At 45.6% G+C, this 21,427-nt stretch overlaps 4 protein-coding genes across 5 annotated transcripts in view; 2 read left to right on the forward strand and 2 right to left on the reverse strand.

The window, feature by feature from the left end:
* LOC138631545 (membrane-associated guanylate kinase, WW and PDZ domain-containing protein 3-like) overlaps window positions 1-11,904 on the forward strand; it is a 32,978-nt gene extending 21,074 nt beyond the window's left edge. For both annotated transcript variants that reach the window (XM_069716556.1, XM_069716557.1), the window contains exons 17-21: window positions 5,617-5,811; window positions 6,092-6,168; window positions 6,323-6,469; window positions 7,546-7,684; window positions 9,619-11,904. In XM_069716556.1, coding sequence (XP_069572657.1) covers window positions 5,617-5,811; window positions 6,092-6,168; window positions 6,323-6,469; window positions 7,546-7,684; window positions 9,619-10,568 — 1,508 coding nt within the window. In that variant the 3' untranslated portion in view covers window positions 10,569-11,904. The remainder of the gene's footprint in view (window positions 1-5,616; window positions 5,812-6,091; window positions 6,169-6,322; window positions 6,470-7,545; window positions 7,685-9,618) is intronic.
* Window positions 1-21,427, forward strand: part of uxt (ubiquitously-expressed, prefoldin-like chaperone) — a 31,879-nt gene that overhangs the window by 69 nt on the left and 10,383 nt on the right. The window lies entirely within an intron of this gene.
* LOC138631561 (uncharacterized) lies at window positions 14,647-18,125 on the reverse strand. The gene is made up of 7 exons (XM_069716596.1): window positions 18,017-18,125; window positions 17,661-17,726; window positions 17,111-17,197; window positions 16,333-16,707; window positions 16,076-16,240; window positions 15,642-15,776; window positions 14,647-15,419 (listed from the first exon to the last, which is right to left on the reverse strand). Exons 1-7 carry the CDS (start codon window positions 18,053-18,055, stop codon window positions 15,267-15,269), a joined length of 1,020 nt encoding a protein of 339 aa, XP_069572697.1. The 5' UTR covers window positions 18,056-18,125; the 3' UTR covers window positions 14,647-15,266.
* LOC138631581 (lysine-specific demethylase 2B-like) lies at window positions 18,732-20,220 on the reverse strand. The gene is made up of 5 exons (XM_069716621.1): window positions 19,501-20,220; window positions 19,369-19,415; window positions 19,212-19,246; window positions 19,051-19,110; window positions 18,732-18,914 (listed from the first exon to the last, which is right to left on the reverse strand). The coding sequence occupies exons 1-5, from the start codon at window positions 20,193-20,195 to the stop codon at window positions 18,732-18,734; spliced, it is 1,020 nt and encodes a 339-aa protein (XP_069572722.1). The 5' UTR covers window positions 20,196-20,220.

The following is a 21,427-nucleotide window of genomic DNA, read 5'->3' on the forward strand; positions in this document are numbered from 1 at the left end:
ACCGATCTGCGACGGAGAATCAAAGTCAAACTGGAACTTTAAGACATGTTGCATTGTGGGATTGTTGTCGGAACGTATCGTTGTGAATAAATATCGTACGATGTGTCGTAAACATTGAGGTCAAGTTTTTATCTGAAGTCATAAAAAAGACTCAAAGAGACGTAAAAGTGTTTAAAACTGACTCGGACACAATTAACAAATGAAACTATTAAAGAATAAATAATTCAGTCGTTCAGTTTTGTCTGAAATCGACTCCTAAAAATCAGCTTCCAACCAGCTAATATTACAATCCGTGTACTTGTCACTGATTGGTCGGTTCAGTCTGGAGCCTTTTTCTGGTTGAATGGAGAAAAATGAACAAACATGTTTATTCATTAATATTATTGGAATTATAACGTAACATAAAATCGCCTCCAGTTCTTGTAACTGGTCAGAAAAAGTTTGAACCAACCGGGAAGTGTTGTTCTTTTTTCCTGCCGCTCGCTCTGATTGGCTCAGACCTCTCGACGTTTCGTCTTCGGTATTGATTCTGTAGCTTCGTGATCAGACAACCTGTTCGTCACGAGGACGTGAAGCTGCTGTCCATTTGTTTCCTTCCTCTGATTTCCTCCCTCCTCGTCTCCTCTGTCCTTCCTCCCTTCTTTCCTCCCTCCTCCTCGTCCTCCTCTGTCTTTATCAGCTCTCAGGAATGTCTGAAATATTTTCACCTCATTGAAACTATCTGCAATTATGTGTGTGTGTGTGTGTGTGTGTGTGTGTGTGTGTGTGTGTGTGTGTGTGTGTGTGTGTGTGTGTGTGTGTGTGTTCTCATACCTCTACCCTTCTGGGGACGTTGTGTCCGGTCCTGACTCTTCTGCACCTGGTTTTCGGGTTCAGGTCCTCACAAAGACAGATAAATAAGAACAAACATGTGTGTCTCAGTAACATGGAGGTGAACACACCTTCAGCTGGTTTCACGTGACCGCTCCGTGTTCAGGATTTTAAAGGTCCGCTCCACCGAAAACACGACGCTCGACTGAGCCGAGACGCAAATCAAACAAACCCACGGACGAATTACAGCGACTCACACACACGTTTCCTCTTTATGATATAATAAATATCCATAAGGAAGTTAAATGTTAAAATATTTACGCCCCTAAATGGAAGTCAAGCATGTAAAGATATCCCAAAAATATCAAGTACGGAGAATAATTCACCATAAAAACATTTATTTAGTTTTTTTTCTGCTCATTTAAAAATAACGTGGCATGTGTGTGTGTGTGTGTGTGTGTGTGTGTGTGTGTGTGTGTGTGTGTGTGTGTGTGTGTGTGTGTGTGTGTGTGTGTGTGTGTGTGTTATGTAATATTAAGCCTCTGTGACATGAGTCTGAGAGCTGACTGATGGAGCTGCGACTGACTGGCTGTTCGTGCCCAGATGTGCCGTCCTGTTTTCCAGCTGTGGCTCCGCGGGTTTAAAAAAAAAAAAAAAAAAACGCAACAGACCCAAATCATCAAATCAAAGAGCGGACGCGTTCGTACATTTGAAACTAACGTTAAAGTCTGTCCGGTTTAAAACACCAAAATGTCATTTTTATTTTGTTGCCCTCGGATGGAGTTCTGTCTTTGTGAGGACCGTGTTGCTGTTTGTTCGTCACCAGTTCGATGTTTCCTCAGCAGGGGACCAAGAAGCTAATTGTAAGCTAAAATGCTACAAATTTGAGCAAGCTTACTGGACAAACAACCAAAAAACTCAGCAGATACATAATTTGAGGGCATTTTTGTAGCGATGGTGTTATTAAAGGGTTAACCACGTTGAAATAATGCGTGAATTTAGAATCAGAATTGCAGCAGAACTTTTAGCTAACTGAACCGAGAAGATATCTGAAAGCTAACTGGACCTAAAAAGCTAACTGATAACTACCTAGAAGCTAACTGGACCTGATGCCTTCGTCACCTCTGAGCTACCTCTTAAACTACAAGCTACCTCTTAAACTACAACTCTTAAACTACAAGCTACCTCTTAAACTACGAGCTACCTCTTAAACTACAAGCTACCTCTTAAACTATGAGCTACCTCTTAAACTACGAGCTACCTCTTAAACTACAAGCTACCTCTTAAACTACAAGCTACCTCTTAAACTACGAGCTACCTCTTAAACTACAAGCTACCTCTTAAACTACAACTCTTAAACTACAAGCTACCTCTTAAACTACAACTCTTAAACTACAAGCTACCTCTTAAAGCGGGAAATGTTCAACTTTCTATTGATCGTAGCTTTTAATCCATAGTTGAGCAGACGGCGTCGAGTCGTATGTGTTTGACACGCTGGGACTCAGGTGAGTCCAAGCTTATTAAATGTGGACGGACACAAACACACACACACGCTTGTCTTTCGGTACTTGTGAGGACTCGTGGTGATATGATGCATTACGAGGACCTTTAACCTAAATCTAACCTGAAGCCTCAAAACCAGCGTTGACCGCTGAAACAGCAGCGTGTTGAAATGTCCTCATGTATTAAAGAGGGAAAAATTAATAAGAAATAATACCCCAAATAAACAATAGTCAGTCAGTTAAAGGCCGCATAAATAGTTTTAAACGACACACAAAATGCCACAATATTGCAGAACAACACCTATTATAACCGATTTTCGCCGACAGAACGCATCACTAACTCACTAATACGACTAAACCCGCGTACCTCGTACACCGACGTTAGACACTAGCTATTACGTAGCCTCAGTAACGAGCTGAGTGTGCAGTAATCTCACCGGTGTTTTCTCGAGGCTTCGTAACGGCCGTTCAGAGTATTGAACATCCAGTTGATACTGATGATGGTGATGGTGATGATGAAGATGATGATGATGGTATCGTAGGGAGAGAAAAAAAAAAAAAAGGACGAAGGCAGTTTTAGTCGAGCTGAATGTTTTTTTTCCTTCAACAGGTTAATATTTTATCGGATTTTCCGTCTGCTGCAGAACTGGAGTCGGAGAGAACTTGTATTTTGGAGGAAAGCGTTTCACCGAAATATTACGATGCATGATTCATGGAGAGCAGGCTGAAGCTCGGACGGGCAGCGAACGCATCGCCAAAAATTAAATAATGTCCAGAAAACGTAAAGATCGTATAGAGATGTGAGTTAAATTAAACACAAAAGCTCGGGAATTTTGTGGATTTTCTCCTCTATTTATTTTTTCTAATTATAAATTAAAAAGTCTGTTGTGCTGCTTCGGCCTCTAAAACAGGCGCTGCTGCTGCTGCTGCTGCTGCTGGCGGCATGTATTAGTCATGGATGTGTTAACAAGGGCCGGATGCTTTGCTGCCGCTCAGCCTTGCTGCTAATTCGTCCCAGCGGTCCGACGGCGGCCGAGCGCTCGGCGAGGCTGCGTGTTGTCCGTCACAGCTGCTTGTACGACAGCTGTCGAAGCTGACAGGTTTTTTACGTGTCCGAGTTTCCTCGTCTTTCCGCTGTCAGTCCGGATAACGTCACCCTACCTACCTACCTCCTCACTCAATTGTACTCTCCGGCTTCAACGCTTCCTCCCTCCGCCCGGCCGAATATGCTGATGTCAGCGCTTTGTTGTCGGGTCGCACGCTAAACGTTCCCCTACTTCCCCCCTCTGTTTGGTTCTCTTTGAAATGAAAAAAGGGGGACGAGGTGGAGCGTTTTTCCTGCTTCAGTCCTCGTTAAACAGTCCAGGTTTTGGTTTATTTGTTCAGAGCGTCTGAAACAACAGCAGCAGTTCCTGAACTGCACAAACACGAAAAACAAAAGGGGCTTCGGAGCAGGTTTCCTTTTTAGTCCGGGAGGCCGAGTTTATTTTTGATTTAAGAGAAAAATCAACCTGTTGGATGAGACTCGAGTGTTGGAGCTTCGTTTTTTACGTGTATTTGTAGAATCGGAAGCGCTGAGGACCCGACGTCGAGCCCTGTGGGACGCCTCATCGTGTAGATTTGTGGATTAAAAGTCTATTAGGTTAGGTTAGGTAGTTACTTTATTAATCCCCGAGGGAAATTTTTTTCGCTACAGCAGCATACAGAAGTTCGGCTGCTGAGTTTCAATCAATAACAGCAGCCGAGATTTCCTCCTACAAATAAATATACTTTGTCTTTGTGGTTGTTTTGTCTCTTTATGGCTTTTTTGTCTTATTGTGGTAATATTTATTTTCGTTTTGGTCATTTTGTGTCTTTCTAAACGTGCTTGTGTCCCTTTGTGTCCGTTTTCAGTCTCTTTGTGTTTGTTTTTAATCTCGTTTCATTATTTTTGTGTAACACATACAGCTGTTGTCGTCGGGCGTCCGTTAGCAGGCTTCCGAGCTCTCGGTCCTTCAGTCTCTTCAGGTTTAATCTGCTCGGCTGCTGTTTGATTTCGCAGCCTGAAACTCTGCAAACAGTCGGCCGGTTGGAGGTCGGGGGGGCCGGTCCGTGGTTTCAGGGTCAGTGTGTGTCTGTCTGCTAGTCATGTGAACCCTCCGGTCTGCCCGAGCTCAAACACTTGTTGTTTTTCATTCGTCCTGTTTCCAGTTTCTTTGTTCTCAGCAGTTCGGTGATTAGAGTCTCTGAGCCAGAAAATCTTTCTGAGAATTTCCCTCCTCCTCCCTCCTCAAGGTTTCCACACTGGTTTGGATCAAGTGTGTTTGTGTTTTATACTAATGTTGTGGGGACTTCATTCTTGTTTACACAATCATGTTGTGAGGACTCCAACAGGAAGTCCTTATAAGGTAAATCAGTAAATCTTAAAGTAAATTGTGGCCGTAGGTGAGTTTTTGTCGGTAAATGTAAATCTGTGAAATGTCCTCAGAAGTGATGTAAACATGATGGAGTGTGTGAGTCCGAACTTGGCAGTCTCTCTTAAGAGAACAAACTCCCACGATTGTGTTTTTTCTCAGAAAAAAAATGACTTGAAAAGTGAGTAAACAAGTCGAGTTAAACTAGTCCGAAGTGGTTTTACACACATTTTCCAGAATAACCCACAAAAATATTTTCTGATCTGAGCTGATTTGAGAGCAGCTTAAAAAAAACTCCCACAGAAATGTTAATTAAGGAGAGAACTTGATGCTTTTTCAATGGGAGTCTATTGGAGACAACTCCTAGTGGCCTTCAGTGGTATTACACTTTAAGGCATTTCTGCATTGACCTCATTTTTCAAACCTGGAAGCTACAAAACAGTTTCATATACAGTCTATGGGTGCTGACAGAGAGTCGTGTGACCAGCAGAGGTCACGGTGAGGTCAACACAAACACCCCTCAGGTGTCTTCAGGTGCTGCTGGTCTGTTCAAAACTTTGTTTTCTTTCTGTTCCTGCTGGTTCAGCCGAGCAGACCGAAGAGAACTCAATTATTAAAACTAAAACACATTTATTATTACACAGCTGTCAGGGAGGAGGAGGAGGGGACGGTGGTGGTGGTGGTGAGGGGGGGGGGCTGTTGAGGAGGAGGGGGGGGGGAGATGAGGAGGAAGAAGAGGAGGGAATAAGATGGGGAGGAGGGGGAGGGATGAATCCTGTCTTAAAGGATTTTAAGATCATTTCTCTCTGAACCACCTGCTCTTACACTTGGTACCAAGCGTTACCATGGTGACAGGCGTGCTTTAGTTGTGGCTGGCTGATGTTGGACTGTGTGACCTCTGACCTCCGCAGCCCCCTCCCTGATGTCCCACCGGTTCGTGACGGTGCGCCGCGGCAGCCCGGCGGCCCGCAGCGGGCAGGTTCAGCCCGGCGACCAGCTGGAGGCCGTGGAGGGTCGACCCGTCGCCGGCCTGCAGCACCGAGACCTGGCGCAGATCCTGAGGAGGGCCGGGAACACGCTAAGACTCAGCGTCACGCCACGGCACCGTACGGACATACACGACAATACACACACACACATGGAGATACACAACATTACACACATTAATACACACACACACACACACACACACACACACACACACACACACACACACACACACACACACATGGAGATACACACAACAATACACACACTAATACACACCAGACTGTAGAGTTCATGGAGGCAACAAGTGATAAAGATCCTGTTTTAACTCCTTTCCTCTCCTCGTCTCCTTGTCTCCTTGTCTCCTCTCCTCATCTCCTTGTCTCCTCTCCTCCTCAGACTCCTCCTCCATGTCAGAAGGAGCGGACCTCGACATTGACGGGCGGCAGATCAAAGGATCCAGAGGGAGGTCAAAGGTCACTCTCGCTTTTTTTATTAATCACGTATTTCCTCGGTATCAGTACACAATGTTACTGTAGTACCAGCAGTACTGGTCATATCACCAGTGGTACCACCAGTACTGGTAGTACCACCAGTACCGGTAGTACCAGCACTACTTCCTGTCTCCAGGACGAGTCAAGGTTCTACAATGTGGATCTGGAACGAGGTCCGACTGGGTTCGGTTTCTCTCTGCGGGGGGGCAGCGAGTACAACATGGGACTGTATGTTCTGGGACTGATGGACGGGGGGCCGGCTCAGCGCAGCAACAAGATACAGGTACACACACACACACTAAACACTGTGTACTAATAATACTCTGCAAGAAGAAATAAATTAATCCGGAGTCTCCAATGTAAAATCACTCCGTGGACTCAGAGACCAGCAGGGGGCGCTGCAGGCTCTTCAGACGAACCCCCGCCGAGGACCTGCTGTTTATCTGAAATATTCAGCAGCTTCACTTCCTGTCTGCCGCTCGGAGACTTGGAGCATCAAACATTCAACACTTGCAGCTGCTCGGCTCGCCGTCCTTTAAATTATTCCTCAGGAAAAAGAAAAAACGTGTTCGTTAAACACTTCTCGGCGCCCCCTAGAGGCTGCACAGCTGGGGGAGAAGCGACAGGCGGATGTAACTGAGGACATTAGGCCCCGCCCACTCCAGCCTTTCAGGAGAGGAGTTGTAGCTTTTTGAATGGGAGTCTGTTTGGAGCCCCTAGTGGCCCTCAGTGGTTTCACAGTTTGGGACACTTCTGCATCGGCTTCACTTTTCAGACCCGAAGATTATATTATTATAATATAATATCTTTACATACAGAACATGGAACAAAAAAACATTTCACTTATTCTCAGGGGAGCTGAACACATCACGTTTGTCCTGAGGGGGGCGCCGGACCAGGAAACGCTCACGTTAAACTTAAAAAATCTGGACTCAAGTGAAAGAAAAATGTTCAATTAAATGAATAAAAACTGTCTATTAAACTTGTTTTTTTGTTTTATATTTTTTAATAATAATGTAAAAGAGAGCTGAATTTAAAGAATAGGTAATAATACAAAAGAAAATTCACGTTTAAATTTGATATAATTAGGTTAGGTGTTCCTGTGTGGGCGGGGTTAAACTAGGTGTATTCATGTGTGGGCGGGGTTAAACTAGGTGTGTTAATGTCTGGGCGGGGTTAAACTAGGTGTGTTAATGTCTGGGCGGGGTTAAACTAGGTGTGTTAATGTCTGGGCGGGGTTAAACTAGGTGTGTCCTTGTGTGGGCGTGGTTAAACTAGGTGTGATCATGTGTGGGCGTGGTTAAACTAGGTGTGTCCTTGTGTGGGCGGGGTTTAACAAGCCACGTGCCTGTGTTTCAGGTGTCCGACCAGCTGGTGGAGATAAACGGAGACAGCACGGCGGGGATGACTCACAGTCAGGCGGTGGAGCAGATCAGACGAGGAGGACATCGAATCCACCTCGTCCTCAAGAAGGGGAATGGATACGTCCCCGACTACGGTGAGTCTCCGCCCGACCGACCGTGTTCACGCACCTGAAGACGCAGGTGACCCGACAGCCGGACGACTTCCCGCTCAGAGTTTTTGAACTTCCTCTTTATCGTCTGTGATGTCTTTCCTTCAAAAACGCTTCTTTCATCTTGTATTCAACTCAAAGTGAAGTTTGAGCGACGGATGTCTGAGACCACGGGTCAGGTTTAGGACCACTTTTGTCGTCATGGCAACACCAAACACGTTTTTTTTAAATTTTGGTCAAGTAAAAACTGCGTGGTCACGGTTAGTAAAGAAAATTTGCCGCTTTGTCGCCTCCCGGATTCAAACCCCGTCCTCTCACGTGAAAGTTCGTAAAACCAAGACACCTGCTGCCTCCCGACCCTGTTTTGCACTCCGTCTCACAACCTCATGTCACGTGACCTGCCTCTGCGATGTGTTCTTTTTTTTTTAACGTCTGGACAGCGCTACACGTGTTAAACATGCTTCCCTCTAGTGGACAGGTGGGTGTATTACACGTTTTCACCATGATGTTCGTTTTAAGTTACAGCAAACGAATGTGGTGACTTTGTGTCTCTTTAATTAATTTATTTAAAAACAGCTCCTCTCTTCGTGTAAGTTTAAATACGAGAACAGCGCCCCCTGCAGTCTGGTTTTAATCAAACTGGCTGATAAAAACAACATAAGAATAATCTTGAATTTTTGAAAAAAATTTACTGTAAACTTTTCGCATAATTCTCTTTTTTTTTTTTAAACTTAAAAAAAAAATGAAACGTTGAATGAAGTTGAAAACCAGTCGATCAGGTAGAAAAATTATTTTGGATTAATTGATCGTCAGTTTATTGGCTGAATGTAAAAAATGAAGTTCGACCATCAAACAGCAGGAACGTCCGTTAGAAGATTTTACCGAAGCGGGCCGAGACCTCTCCGCAGGTCAGAGGTCAAACTTCACTGATCACTGATCAGCTCCTTCTGCTCTCTCCCCGTTTCTCCTTCCTCCTCCTGTCCTTCCTCATCCTCCTCCTCCTCAGTGGAGCTGTCCAGCCTGTCTCTCTGTATGACCAACTCCAAACAGGGGGAACCCTGCTTCTACGTGATTGGACGCACTGAGAACTCGCGGTCGGTAACTTCCTGTTCTGCTTTCGGCTTCTTTCTTTTTTTTTTATTTCACTCTGTCGTCCTTCATCTTCTTCATTTTCATCTTCATCATCTTTTTAATCTTCATCATCATCATCACCATCATCATCATCATCATCATCCAGCTGCAGCCACTCAGACGGTTTACGTGTCGTTAAAAATCGCCGCGGCAACACGTGACGCTACGACGGTCTGCGTGTGCTCGTTTCACATGTCAGCATGTGACAGGAAGTTACATGCATACACGCCGTGTTAATTTATGGCATGTTATTCACATTTCATACGTGTTTTCAGTTGTCACGTGTTAAATTATATGTTCATGATGTTATTACCATGTTTGTTTTGACACGTGAACATGTGGTTATGTGTTGTTGTTTTTTTTTACATGTTATTAATGTTAATTAGATGGAAAAGGTTTCCCATGCATCACATGATCATAAACATGTTACATGTAACATGCATGGGAGTAATGTGTCTTTAACGTGAACATAACGTGTTTTTAAACGTGTTATTTTGTTGTTTTCAACATTTACGGACGTGTTTTTAATGTACACAATAAAAACATGTTAATTTGTTGTATTAACATGTTCATAAATATAAATTAAGATGTTGTGACACGCTTCATGTTGTTTATGTTAATAAACATGTATTTAGCGTGTAGCATGTTGTTGTAAACACCTATAAAAATGATTTATATTCTTACTGATGTGTTTTTACTATTTTGTTTACATTATAATTATTTTATTATATTTTATTTTTATAGCCGCTGATAATCAGACAATAATCTGCATCTGTTTTTCCCGCCAGGCCCTGAGGAAGGAGCCCTCTCCCCCTCCTCCTCTTCACACACAGAGGAGCAGGATGTGGACATGGTAACCATGACAACCGCCTCTCTCAGCCGGCACGCGGTAGGAGGCGGTGGTACAGGAGGAGGAGGAGGAGGAGGAGGGGGAGAGAGGAGGAGGAGGAGGAAGAGAGAGGGAGAAACCAAACGAAGAACAGGATCAGGAGGAGGAGGAGCAGGAGGAGGAGGGACTGTGCCTCCTGATCTGGACCTGGACATAGTGGAGGAGGAAGCACGGGAGGGGGAGAGGAAGAGCAAGGAGGAAGAGGAGAAGGAGAGGAGGAAAAGGAAGGAGGAAGAGGAGGAGAGGAGGAGAAGGAAGGAGGAAGAGGAGGAGAGGAGGAGAAGGAAGGAAGAAGAGGAGGAGAGAAAGAGACGCAGTCATACTGTCAGGCAGAAGAAGCGGGACGACCAGAGGGAACAGGGGAGGCGGAGCCGGAGCTTACCCAGAATCGGAGCGCAATTCTGGGACGCAACGCCTTTGGAGGAGGGGGTGGAGGAGTCTGGAGGAGGAGAGAGGGAGAGGAGGAGGAGTGAGACGAACAGCAGGAGGAGGGCGAGAGAGGAGGAGGAGGAGAGAGATGACGCTGCCACCGGCCATGCAAAGGATCCTGGGAGCTCGGCTGCAGGTCAGAGAGCGGTGTTCTCCTTCCTCATGCCGATGAACGACGACAACGACGGACGGCAGTCCGACAGCGAATCAGCAGCCAGCTTCTCCGAGGTCAGCCTATCAGCAGCCAGCATCGCCACTGCAGGGTGGACGGAAGAGTCTGATTGGAGGGGGGCCGAGTCGTCATGGCGACAGGGGAACACCCCAGGCCGCTGGCTGAAGCCGAGCCCGCAGAGACTGACACAGGTTCTGATTGGCAGTCGGCTCAGTGGGCGGGAACTTGTGGGCGGGCTCTCTCTCTGATTGGCCAGCAGTGAGGACGATGTCCTTTTTCATTCGCTGAATTTTTTTTTTATTGGCTACTTATAAGGGCTTTTTGATTGGCGTGCTGAGAGACGACCCGCCTCCCCCTGTGTCCTATTGGACGACAGGAGACAGCTTTGTCTCTGATTGGAGGATGAGAGGCGAGCAGAAAAGGGGGGCTGTTCCTGATTGGTTGGTGGGTGTGTTTTGAGGCCTCTGATTGGCCAGTGACATAAACAGCTGCACAGGAGCCACCTTCATTTTAATTTTACCCATCATGCCCCATCAGTCTGGTATCATGAAGCCATCGGGCTGTTTCCTGACGCTCTGCAGTCACGATGCTGATGCACGTAAACCGCGGTTACCATGGTGATGGTCGATCTCCATGGACAGTAATCTAACACAATGCTTTTATTGCTGAGTAATTAGTAAACATAATCTAATGTAATGTAATCAATCATTTTCTAGTAACGAGCTCAACACTGTTGGTAGCCAGGGCCAATCACCATGGTAACCTAATTAAATGGGTTGTGGTTACCGGGGTCATCAGATTAGATCGCCTCTAAATGAGGTTGATCACCATGGCAACCAGATTAGAAAACCATCGCAATCAGGGTAAATCACCATGGTAACCACGTTAGAACACCATCATAACGAGGGCTTATCACCATAGTAACCACATTAGAACACCAACATAACAAGGGTAGGTCACCATGGCAACATCATCATATCAGATTGGTTGTGACGTACCCCGGTTACCGCGGTTACCGCGGTGAAGACGTATATTTCTGCCGCTGTATCCTGAGCCGACCCGGCTGCAGTCACGTGACTGTCCCGTGACGTGATTGGCTGTCAGTCCGACCTCCGTCCAATCAGCTTCATGAGTCCAGTGATCAGGATCAGTGATGCGTCCAGACCTCCACCCTCCGTACCAAACAACGCCCTCTACTGACCGGCATGTTTTATCGTCAAACATGATTCGAGTCGCATCTGACGGCGACTGTAAAGCCATACCGCAATGAATCGTGGGTAATTCAATCAGAAACAAGTGTGCAGAAAGTCCAGCTGAACAATGCGTGATACACATCCGCTCTGCTCGTAGCTTCATCTTCATCCTCATCATCCTCACCCTCTGACTCTAAAACCGTATGCAAACGACGTGTGGGGGCGGAGACTACGAGCTGTTCTGTGATTCTGTGTAATCTGAGCATGTGAATATCACTGGAATGATTTTTTATTTTTATAAAGCTGAACATGTAAAGGCTCACTGACATTATTATTATTATTATTATTATTATTATTATTATTAATAGAGATTAAATAGAACCAGAGATGATCGATTTGCCTGCTTGCTTGTAAAAATGAAGAAAAAAAAAGAAAAAAGCCCTGAAGATGTAACAGAGCCATTAACACACACACACACACACACACACACACACACACACACACACACACACACACACACACACACACACACACACACACACACACACACACACACACACACACACACACACACACACACACACACACACACAGATGTCAGGTCTGGCTGCGGTTCCGGTTGGCTTTTTTTCCAATAACCATAATGCGCCATGGCAACATGTGACCCGTCTCTACGGCGACAGCAGGACGACCTGCAGCTCCGGATCAGAACCAAGTGCCTCGTTTTTAGTTTTTTTTCAGCCGTCGTCGCCGAGGCTGCAGAAGACGCCGCCGCCACTTACTGTCCCATCAGATAAACGCCAAGAGACACTATGTCCCATCATACACCCCCCCCCCCACACACACACCCCCACTCCCCTCCCTCGCCTCCACCTGCTCCCACCCATCCATGTTTTCATATCTGAGCGTCCTCATGTCATCGTGTCTCCGTCTCGTCTCCGCGTTCACGACCAAACATGATCAGATCCCGATTCGACGCGGCGACACTTAAGACACGTGATTTTTATCGCGTCGGAAACGTAGCATCATAAAACGCGTAAACATCACGGCGCCTTGTCCGTTCATCACGTGATGATTTGGTTTTACATCATTCTTTATTTTCTTTGCGCCATTCAACGACCTCAGCGGTTACAAACTACAGCTCCCACAAGCCCCGCCCCCACCGCCCGCGCTGCCCTTTAGCCACGCCCCCTCCCCTCTGTTCTCTCGCAGGGCGATTTGGATCTTTTTGTCTTCTATGCATTTTCTAAGACTGTCTGCCGGCGATACGATTCCTCGGATCGCATCGCGCGCCGGGACTCGAAACTATTCTGACGAAAAGGTTCTGATTATTCAGGTTCTGGTCCTCATTTAATAAACAGCTAATGTTAAAAGAAATAAGTTGGGGAAAATATATTTTATTCACTCTTGTTTCTACTTCGCTACAGAGACATCGGATTCAGGACAGTTAGCTTAGCTTAGCATGAAGACCGGAAGCAAGAGGATAGCAAGCAGCTAGCTTAATCGGTCCAAACCTCCACAGACGACTTGATTTATTTCCTTTCGTTCTTTTAAAGTTTTGTCCCAAAATAAAAGCCCATTTTTAATTTCCTTCACACGTATTGAACTTCAGCATCTGAAAGAAAAAAGTTTTCATACTTCAGAAGCTGAAAACAGCCGCTTAAAAACTTACTCCAAACATTTGATCATTTATAAATGTTTTGGTTGATGATTTTTTTTTTTTCATGTGCTTTAAATTCCTCTGAAGATCAATAAATAACATGAAATCTGTTTCGTCTGAACAGCGACAGAAGTGTAAAAACAGTTTGTGGTTTTATGCTAAGTTTTGCGCTAGCAGTTTCCCTCCGCTTCCAGTCTTTATGCTAAGCTAGGCTAATATCCTGAACATGTTCGAGATGAATCTGTCTGGGAGAAATGTTGAAATATTCTTCAGAGATGCTAACATTAGCCTCTACAAGCAGTGTTAGCTTGTTGAAGATGCTAACATTAGCTTCTACCTGCGAGCTTTGTTAGCATCGGTTCTCTGCTGCACATTTACAATCAAAAACACTCAAAACAGACTCAGCTGGAGTCGCATTAAAGTCACAAATCATTTTAAAATAAGTGTGGAAATTTGTTTTCTGGTCGTTAAAATTTTCAGGATTTTCATTCTTCAATTAAAACTTCTGTTAATAACAAGCTAATGTTTGTTAACGAGCATGCTAATTCACGCACAGATACACAGCTACAAAACTTAAACTCCAGTCAACATATTTTTCAACCTATTACATTTTTTGTAGACCGATATAAATACATGTAATAGATTATTTGCATATAAACACCATTTAATTAATAATTTCTGGTACCGTTTTTTTTTTAAATTTTGTGCAATTCATAACATCTTTAATTTTATTTTATTCAATTTCAAATGAGAAGATTTTTGTGTCATAAACACAAAAAAAGCCCCTTGAATATAGTTTAAAACCCAAAACCTTTTTGAATCAAAAAATGAATCTCCAAATAACTATTAACACCTAAAAAACTGTTTCCACATAAAACTGATTCATCGGCTCATCCAAACACATTTAAATCAACAAGACAACAAACAAATAAACACTACACAAAAAAAATCAGCAGTTTATTAAACCGGCAGGTTTCTGTACCGGAACCGGAACTAACGTCTCGGCTGTTTATGAGCACGTGGACCCGGAAAAACCCGAACAGGTGCGTTGAGCTCACCTGTCTGCAGCTTCAGTCTCTGAAGGAGATCCCGACGAGTCCGGCAGTGACCCGCGGGTCCACCTGGCCGCGGGTAGCCGCCATTCAAACCGGAAACAGGAAACCTGCAGCCCCGAGTTGGAAAAAAAAGGAAAACCGACAGGTGTGCTTGATTTGTCACGCAGCGTGCCGGCGGGGCGGGGATTAAAATCAGCGCGAGGGAGTGAAGGAAAGAAGTGCGTTTTTACTGTCATTCAAAACTTGGAAGCAGTGTTTTTATTTTTGATACTAAAACCCTTTACTGCTCTAATCTGACGGATTTAAATCAAATTAATCTGATTAATAATTCACACAAATACTCCTTAAAACTGTAAACGTGCTGCTGTGAATATGTTGAGATGATAATAAAGACATGACAACACAGATCCTGAAAAAACCCTCTTTATAAACACATCAAAATCTTTGTTTCTTATTTTAAAGTACAAAGTGTCAATAAACTCTTAAAACTGGAAACGTTTTCTAACAGAAAAATCTGCTTCATTCACATCAAACAGGAGAAAAGTTTCTCTGCAAGTGAAGGAAGGAAAATAAACACACAACAAACAGAAATCCAACACAAACAAGACAATAAAACACAGCTGAGACTTTTTTTTTTATAAAACACTGAGGTAGAAATGTTTTTTAAAGCTGCCCGAAGAAACAAATCGAAAACTCCGAGAGATGAAGGAGAAAGCTGAGGACTTCATTACCCACAAGTCTCGGCGTGCAGAGTGAGTCCAGTTGTTTCCTGTGACGTTTAAAACTTTAGGTTTCAAGTAGAAAAAGTAATTCAATCAAACTATCAGCGAACCGTGAACTCACCGCAGACGCTCTGCTGTCCGACTGTTATTACGGACAGTGAACTCACCACAAACTAAGTGTGACTGTGGGCGTGTCCTCACCTGCTCAGGTGAGTGTGTCCTTCCTCCACGGGCGCTTAAACTACTGAACATACAAATATTTTAATCTCTTAAGAAGCTGCGTTGAACTTTTAAAGTCCAGGCCAAAGGTCAAAGGTTAATTTTCGAGGCAGGGCCGACAGGTGAGGCGGGGCGGGGCCACCAGCAGCTGGCAGGCAGGTGATCGCACCTGCAGTTGACGGACGGGGAATCGAACCTTCGACCCGCGGCAGACGATCAGCTGTTCCAGGTCCAACAGCAGAGACACCAGCTGACACACACACACACACACACACACACACACACACACACACGTTAGCATCGTTAGCTTCGTTAGCATTTGGAAGCTAATGGTGTCACCAGCTGATTAAATCTAGACTCTTTAACAGTTTCATATTTCGGCTGTGTGATTTCTAATGTTACCGACTGTGTGTGTGTGTGTGTGTGTGTGTGTGTGTGTGTGTGTGTGTGTGTGTGTGTGTGTGTGTGTTACCTGGCTCAGGTGTGTGATCTTGTGTGTGTGTGTGTAGTTCAGTGTGTGTGTGTCTGGCAGCCGTCGTCTCGCTACGCTGACGTAGAAGCAGAAATCAGGCGGGACGTGGACGACGGTGTCGGTCATGGAGGACAGCTGAGGACACAAGGACACGAAAAAACCTTCAGTTACTTTTTGAGTCATTTTTTTATTAAAAAAAAAAAAAAAAAAAATAGATCAGTTAGTCAGATTTAACAAAACTATATATATATATATAAAAAACGTTTTATTAAAAAACTTTATTTATATTTATTTAAGTATTTATATTAATTTGGAGATAAAAAAAAAATTATGATTTTGAGAAGATTGACATAAAAAGTTACATATTTAATTAAAAAAAAATGAAGACGAAGCGGTCGTGATTATAAAACTATGGAATAAGACGTGAGTCGTACTCTGGAGCTCTGCAGCAGCTGCAGCTCGGGTCCGTCGGTCAGAACCGCCACCCAATGAGCCGGCAGCACCGCGCTCCTCAGCGCCCGCAGCAGACACAGCAAGCCCCGCCCACCTTCCACATCATCGCCGGCCCCGCCTCCAAACAGGCTGAACGACCCTGAACTCTGGAAAACAAGGTGAAGAGAAGGTGGAGGTGAAACACGGTCTGACTTCCTGTTCCGTCTCTTGACTGAGGATGACGGACAGCTCCACCGACCAATGATATGAACTCCGGGGGTTCGTAGGTGACGACGTCAGACGCTGTGACGTCATCGGTGATGTCAGAGGGAATCGATGAGGTCGTCGGCGTCTCCTCGTCGGAGTCGGAGTCGGAGCCCGGCACCTCCACCTCCACGTCAAAGTAGACTTCCGTCTCCGTCGCTCCTTCACGGCACACCTCCTCCATTAGCCCCGCCTCCTCCATTAGCCCCGCCTCCATCAGCTCTGCCACTCCTCCCTCTGCTCCATCTCCCCTGCACAGATCGATCTCCACAGCCTCCTCCTCCTCTTTGGGATGAAGATGAAGAGGATGGAGAGGAGGAGGAGGAGGGATGAAGGTGAAGTCTGTGGAGACGTGGAGGACAGAAACGTCCTGGAGACAGAAGACAGACTGAAGTCTCACTGTTAGAATCCAACAATTAATTTGAACATTAATGTAAATATTTATATATTTATAATATTGCGTATAAATTTGCGTAATAAAATCATCTCCTACTTTTATATTATTTGCTATTATTGCTGCGTTTCGTCACCGCCGACGTAAAACACAACATTTCCTGTTGCTGCTTCACAATAAATGTTCTCCTCTGCTGAACGAACCTTCATGCTTTTATTGTGAAGGGGTAACAGGAAATGTGTCACTGAGTTACCACAGCGGATCGAGTTCAAATGTGACAGCGAGGAACAACACAGACAACATAAACACAAACAAACCCCGTAAACACAAACAACATAAACACAAACAAAAAGGAACACAAACAACACAGACAGTTTACCTGAGGCAGCAGCCCCGACAGACAGGTGAGGGCGGAGTCAGAGAGGAGGCTGGGAGTAAAATGGCCGCCGTCCAGAGTGAAGCTCAGCTGGAATCAATGAAAGCAGAAAATCACAGAAACATAAACACGTTGACGTGTTTATGTTTCAGACATTTTTATTATGTTACTGAACTTTTGATCTTTCCTCCGACGTTTCCTCGTCCCAGACGTGTGCGACAGACGTTTCCGCACTTCCTGTTTCCATTGTGTTGTTGTGCTTTCCCATGAACGTGGAGTGTGTGTGTGTGTGTGTGTGTGTGTGTGTGTGTGTGTGTGTGTGTGTGTGTGTGTGTGTGTGTGTGTGTGTGTGTGTTATTATTGTGTGAAGCACTTTGTTTTACAATATATTCAAATAAAAAATTGCTCTATAAATAAATAATATTAGTTTATTCAGTGCTGAAGTTTTGATGTTGAAACACGGGACAGATCAGTGTGTGTGTGTGTGTGTGTGTGTGTGTGTGTGTGTGTGTGTGTGTGTGTGTGTGTGTGTGTGTGTGTGTGTGTGTGTTACCTGGAAGTGCATCCCGATCAGGTGTCCAGCAGGTGGCAGCGCCGCGTCTCCTCCGACCAGCGGGAACTACACGGGCAAACACGAACGCAAACACGGTCACTGTCACGAAAGTCGTTACCGTGACAACGGACGATGCTTTCAACTGAAAGACATGAAGAAGCTCTCTGGATCGTGTCTCAGAGCTGCTGGTGGTGCAGCTGCTCCCCCTGCAGGTCGGAGGGAGAACTGAACATCTTCACCAGCAGGTTCAAAGGAGTCCAACAAATGATATTCAAGAGTTTTTTACTAAACGTTTTTTTAACACCTCAAAGGATGATATTCACCTCCAGTTATTTAATGAAGACAGCTGGACCAACCTGAGGTGGCTGCATCTCCTCCTCCTCCTCCTTCTTCATCAGTAGTTCAGACCAGTCATGCTCCTCTGACTCTCTTCCTTCCCTCCTCCTCCTCCTCCTCCTCCTCTTCTTCTTCACCTGCAAATCACATAAACTCATATTTAATATAAAATAGACCAAAGACAACATATCAAATGTTGAACGGAGACATTTTATTGTTTTATGAAAGATTTTGAATTTGACGGCAGCAACACGTTTAAAAAAAAAGTTGTGACAGAGTCAACAAACGACTGGAAAAGTTGCATAACGCAAAAAAAACCCCAAAAAACACCTGGTGGAACATCTGACATCTCGTTAGGTTACCATGGCAACACATCATGTAACATGATTTGGTATAAAAACAAGATCATTTCAAAGGCAGAGATGGTGGAGAGGTTCACCACTCTGTGAAAGACTGTGTTGGAAAATAGTTCAACAATCTAAGAATAATGTTCCTCAACGTTAAAACTACAAAGAATTAGTGGATTTTATCGTCTACGGTTCATAATATCATTAAAAGATTCAGAGAATCTGGAGAAATCTCTGAACACAAGGGACAAGGCTGGAAACTATTATTGGATGGTGGTGATCTTCGGGCCCTCAGGCAGCACTGCATTAAAAACACACTATTCTGGAGTGGAAATCACCGCATGGGCTCAGGAACACTTGTGAAAACCATCGTCTGTGAACACAGTTCTTACTCAGAGACCCAGACGGACCCGTGGATCCGAAGACTCACCAGAACCAGACAGCGTCTGAACCGACACCTCTGCTTCTTCGTCGAAGGACCTCCGAACTTCTTCATGTCCTGGCAGAAAACACACTTCCCACAATCCTCTCTGATACACGCGGGACACCGATGACACGCCACCCGACGCTTCTGATGGGTCGTGAAAAAAAAAAAAAAAAAAAAAAAAAAGTTTCATTCTTTTTTTGTCAGAATTGAATTGTAGTAGACTGGGGTTAAAGGTCAAAGGTCATTTGGTGATTCACGCACACGTGTATTTCACACTCACGCGAAACGGCGATGCCGAGTATTTTGGCGGGCTTTCCTCGTTCGGGTTGGTCGTCGTCGTCTGGAGGACCAATCGGTGGCCGGCAGCGGGGTCACATGGTGGAGGACAAAATGACTGTTCAGGTGCTGAGTGACATCACAGACCGACAGGTGACGTCTTACCTTCTTCAACGCGACGTTCGGCGGATTCTTCTTCTCTGGAATAAAACAAGAAAAACAAGAAAAACAAACAGAAGTTTATTGTTGTTTGTTGATCGAACTGTGGCGACGTCAGGAAGTGACATCATCGCCGTATGTCAGGTGGACAGGTGTGCGTTACCTGTTGGACGGCGACGGGAGTCTTTGCGTCCACGGCGGGACGGCGGCCTGTCGGAAGGATCGAGTCACGTGACCATCAAGAGGAGGGATGTTCATTTATCACTTCTTATCTGGCTCCTCCCCCCTCTCTTACCTGCCGTCGTCTGATTGGTTGCTGGTACAGGGTTCTGACGGGTCGATGATGTCGTCGTTGCATCTCTTGGGGCAGCGGCGGTGGGCGGGGTCAGTGGTGACATCATGGCAGCGCGTCAGCCTCAGCGCACGGGGCCTCCTCGGCCCGCCCGCAGGGGCTCGGTCCACTTGAACTTTGACCTCCACCTTCTTCACGAATCTCTTCGACCTCCTGCGGTCGTTCCACTCCGGCGACCGCGTCCAATCAGAGTCTGGCTCTGGGTCACGTGACCTGCCCCGCCCTCCGAGCCCCTCCTCCTTCAGTCCATCAGGTCTCAGACGAGCGATGGCGATCACGCAATTCTTCGTGTCTGGGAGCAGCTCCCTCCGTCGCTCCTCCTCTTCCTCCTCCTCCTGCTTCTTGGTTTCCACGGTAACCACTCCGTCGATCCCGACAGCCCTCCCGGTTTCGCGACGTGCCAAACGCGGCTCGTTTTTCTCCACATCACGTCGCCGCGTCACCTCGACTGGAACAACAACAACAACAACAACAACAACAACAACAACAACAGATCCCTGAGGAACGTCTCCATGACAACGAACATGGACCGTTGGCTGAAACTTCTTCTCACCTTCCAACTCAGTCTCCGCCCCTAAACGCAGTTCGTCCAATCGCTCCTCGACCATTTCAGGATCTACAGGACTACAAACAAACATAACGCAACTTAACTCAACCGACAGAAAAGCAACGCAACGGACTCCATGAAGACACACAACATACCTTTAATAACACACACGTACACACTCAGCGGAGCGCGCGGTGGACTGAGTCCTCTTCCGGCCCGCGCTGCTCCTCTCCAGGTGTGTGTGCTCACCTGTTTCCGGTCTCTCTGCTGTTGCGGTCGCGCGTCAATAAATCATTGAATTAAAGTGAGTTAAACAGTTTCGTGTCTCGCGGCTCCGCGAGCTCCTCCGCTGTCCCGCTGCCGCCTTCAGGGTCCCAATGAGCGTCGGAATTCACATCAACGGGACAAAAAAAAAAACACGACATTGGACAAAAAAAATTATTTTAAAACTCTGCGCAGCCGGTCTTTGACGTTTAAACTGAAATCAAACCCACAGTGTTTGTGTAAAAGTTTTTAAGCCTCTCTCGATGTCTTCATTCAACCGATTTTTCTGTAAAAACTTCACAAAGTGAGCGACTCCATGGCAACAGGGTTGTCCGACATGACAACGGGTGTTGAGGATTCTTTTCTTACCCCGAAAAAATGAGACCCAAAAATCTGACAGGAAAACACAGCTGGATGGTCGTGATCTTCGATAATCTGAAGTGGAAATCAATGCGTGGGCTCAGGAACACTGATGTTGAAGATTTTATGTTTCCCCCCCCAAAAAAAAATGTGACACCGAAATCTGAAGTTTCTCCGCTCCAGTTTCAGGTCCGTGGTGACATCACGGACGTTCAGGTACCGAGTGGTCATATTAACGGGGCTACCGCCGGACAACGATGGTGACCTGTGGTGACCTCGTGACCTTTTCCTCTGCTGCCACCCTCAGGACAAACTTCACATATTCTCTATGTCGGTGTGTGTGTGTGTGTGTGTGTGTGTGTGTGTGTGTGTGTGTGTGTGTGTGTGTGTGTGTGTGTGTGTGTGTGTGTGTGTGTGTGTTTTCATGGCTGCTTTGCAATCTGTCAGTGATTCTGTCCAACAGTTCTGTGGTTTAATGTCGTTAAGATGTAACAGTTCGCTCTCCAGCCGTTTGCTGTGTGTGTGTGTGTGTGTGTGTGTGTGTGTGTGTGTGTGTGTGTGTGTGTGTGTGTGTGTGTGTGTGTGTGTGTGTGTGTGTGGCAGCACCAACGGCTAATGGAGCCCCTGTGTGTGTTTATCTCTCTCCACATATAAATATGAAAATGTGCGTGTGCTGTGGTTGCAGATGTTTCGTGTGAT

The sequence above is a fragment of the Brachyistius frenatus genome, unplaced genomic scaffold (assembly GCF_029030835.1).
Source record: "Brachyistius frenatus isolate BFR_SWC_R1_liver_20210118 unplaced genomic scaffold, ASM2903083v1 Contig_159, whole genome shotgun sequence".
Classification (NCBI taxonomy): domain Eukaryota; kingdom Metazoa; phylum Chordata; class Actinopteri; family Embiotocidae; genus Brachyistius; species Brachyistius frenatus.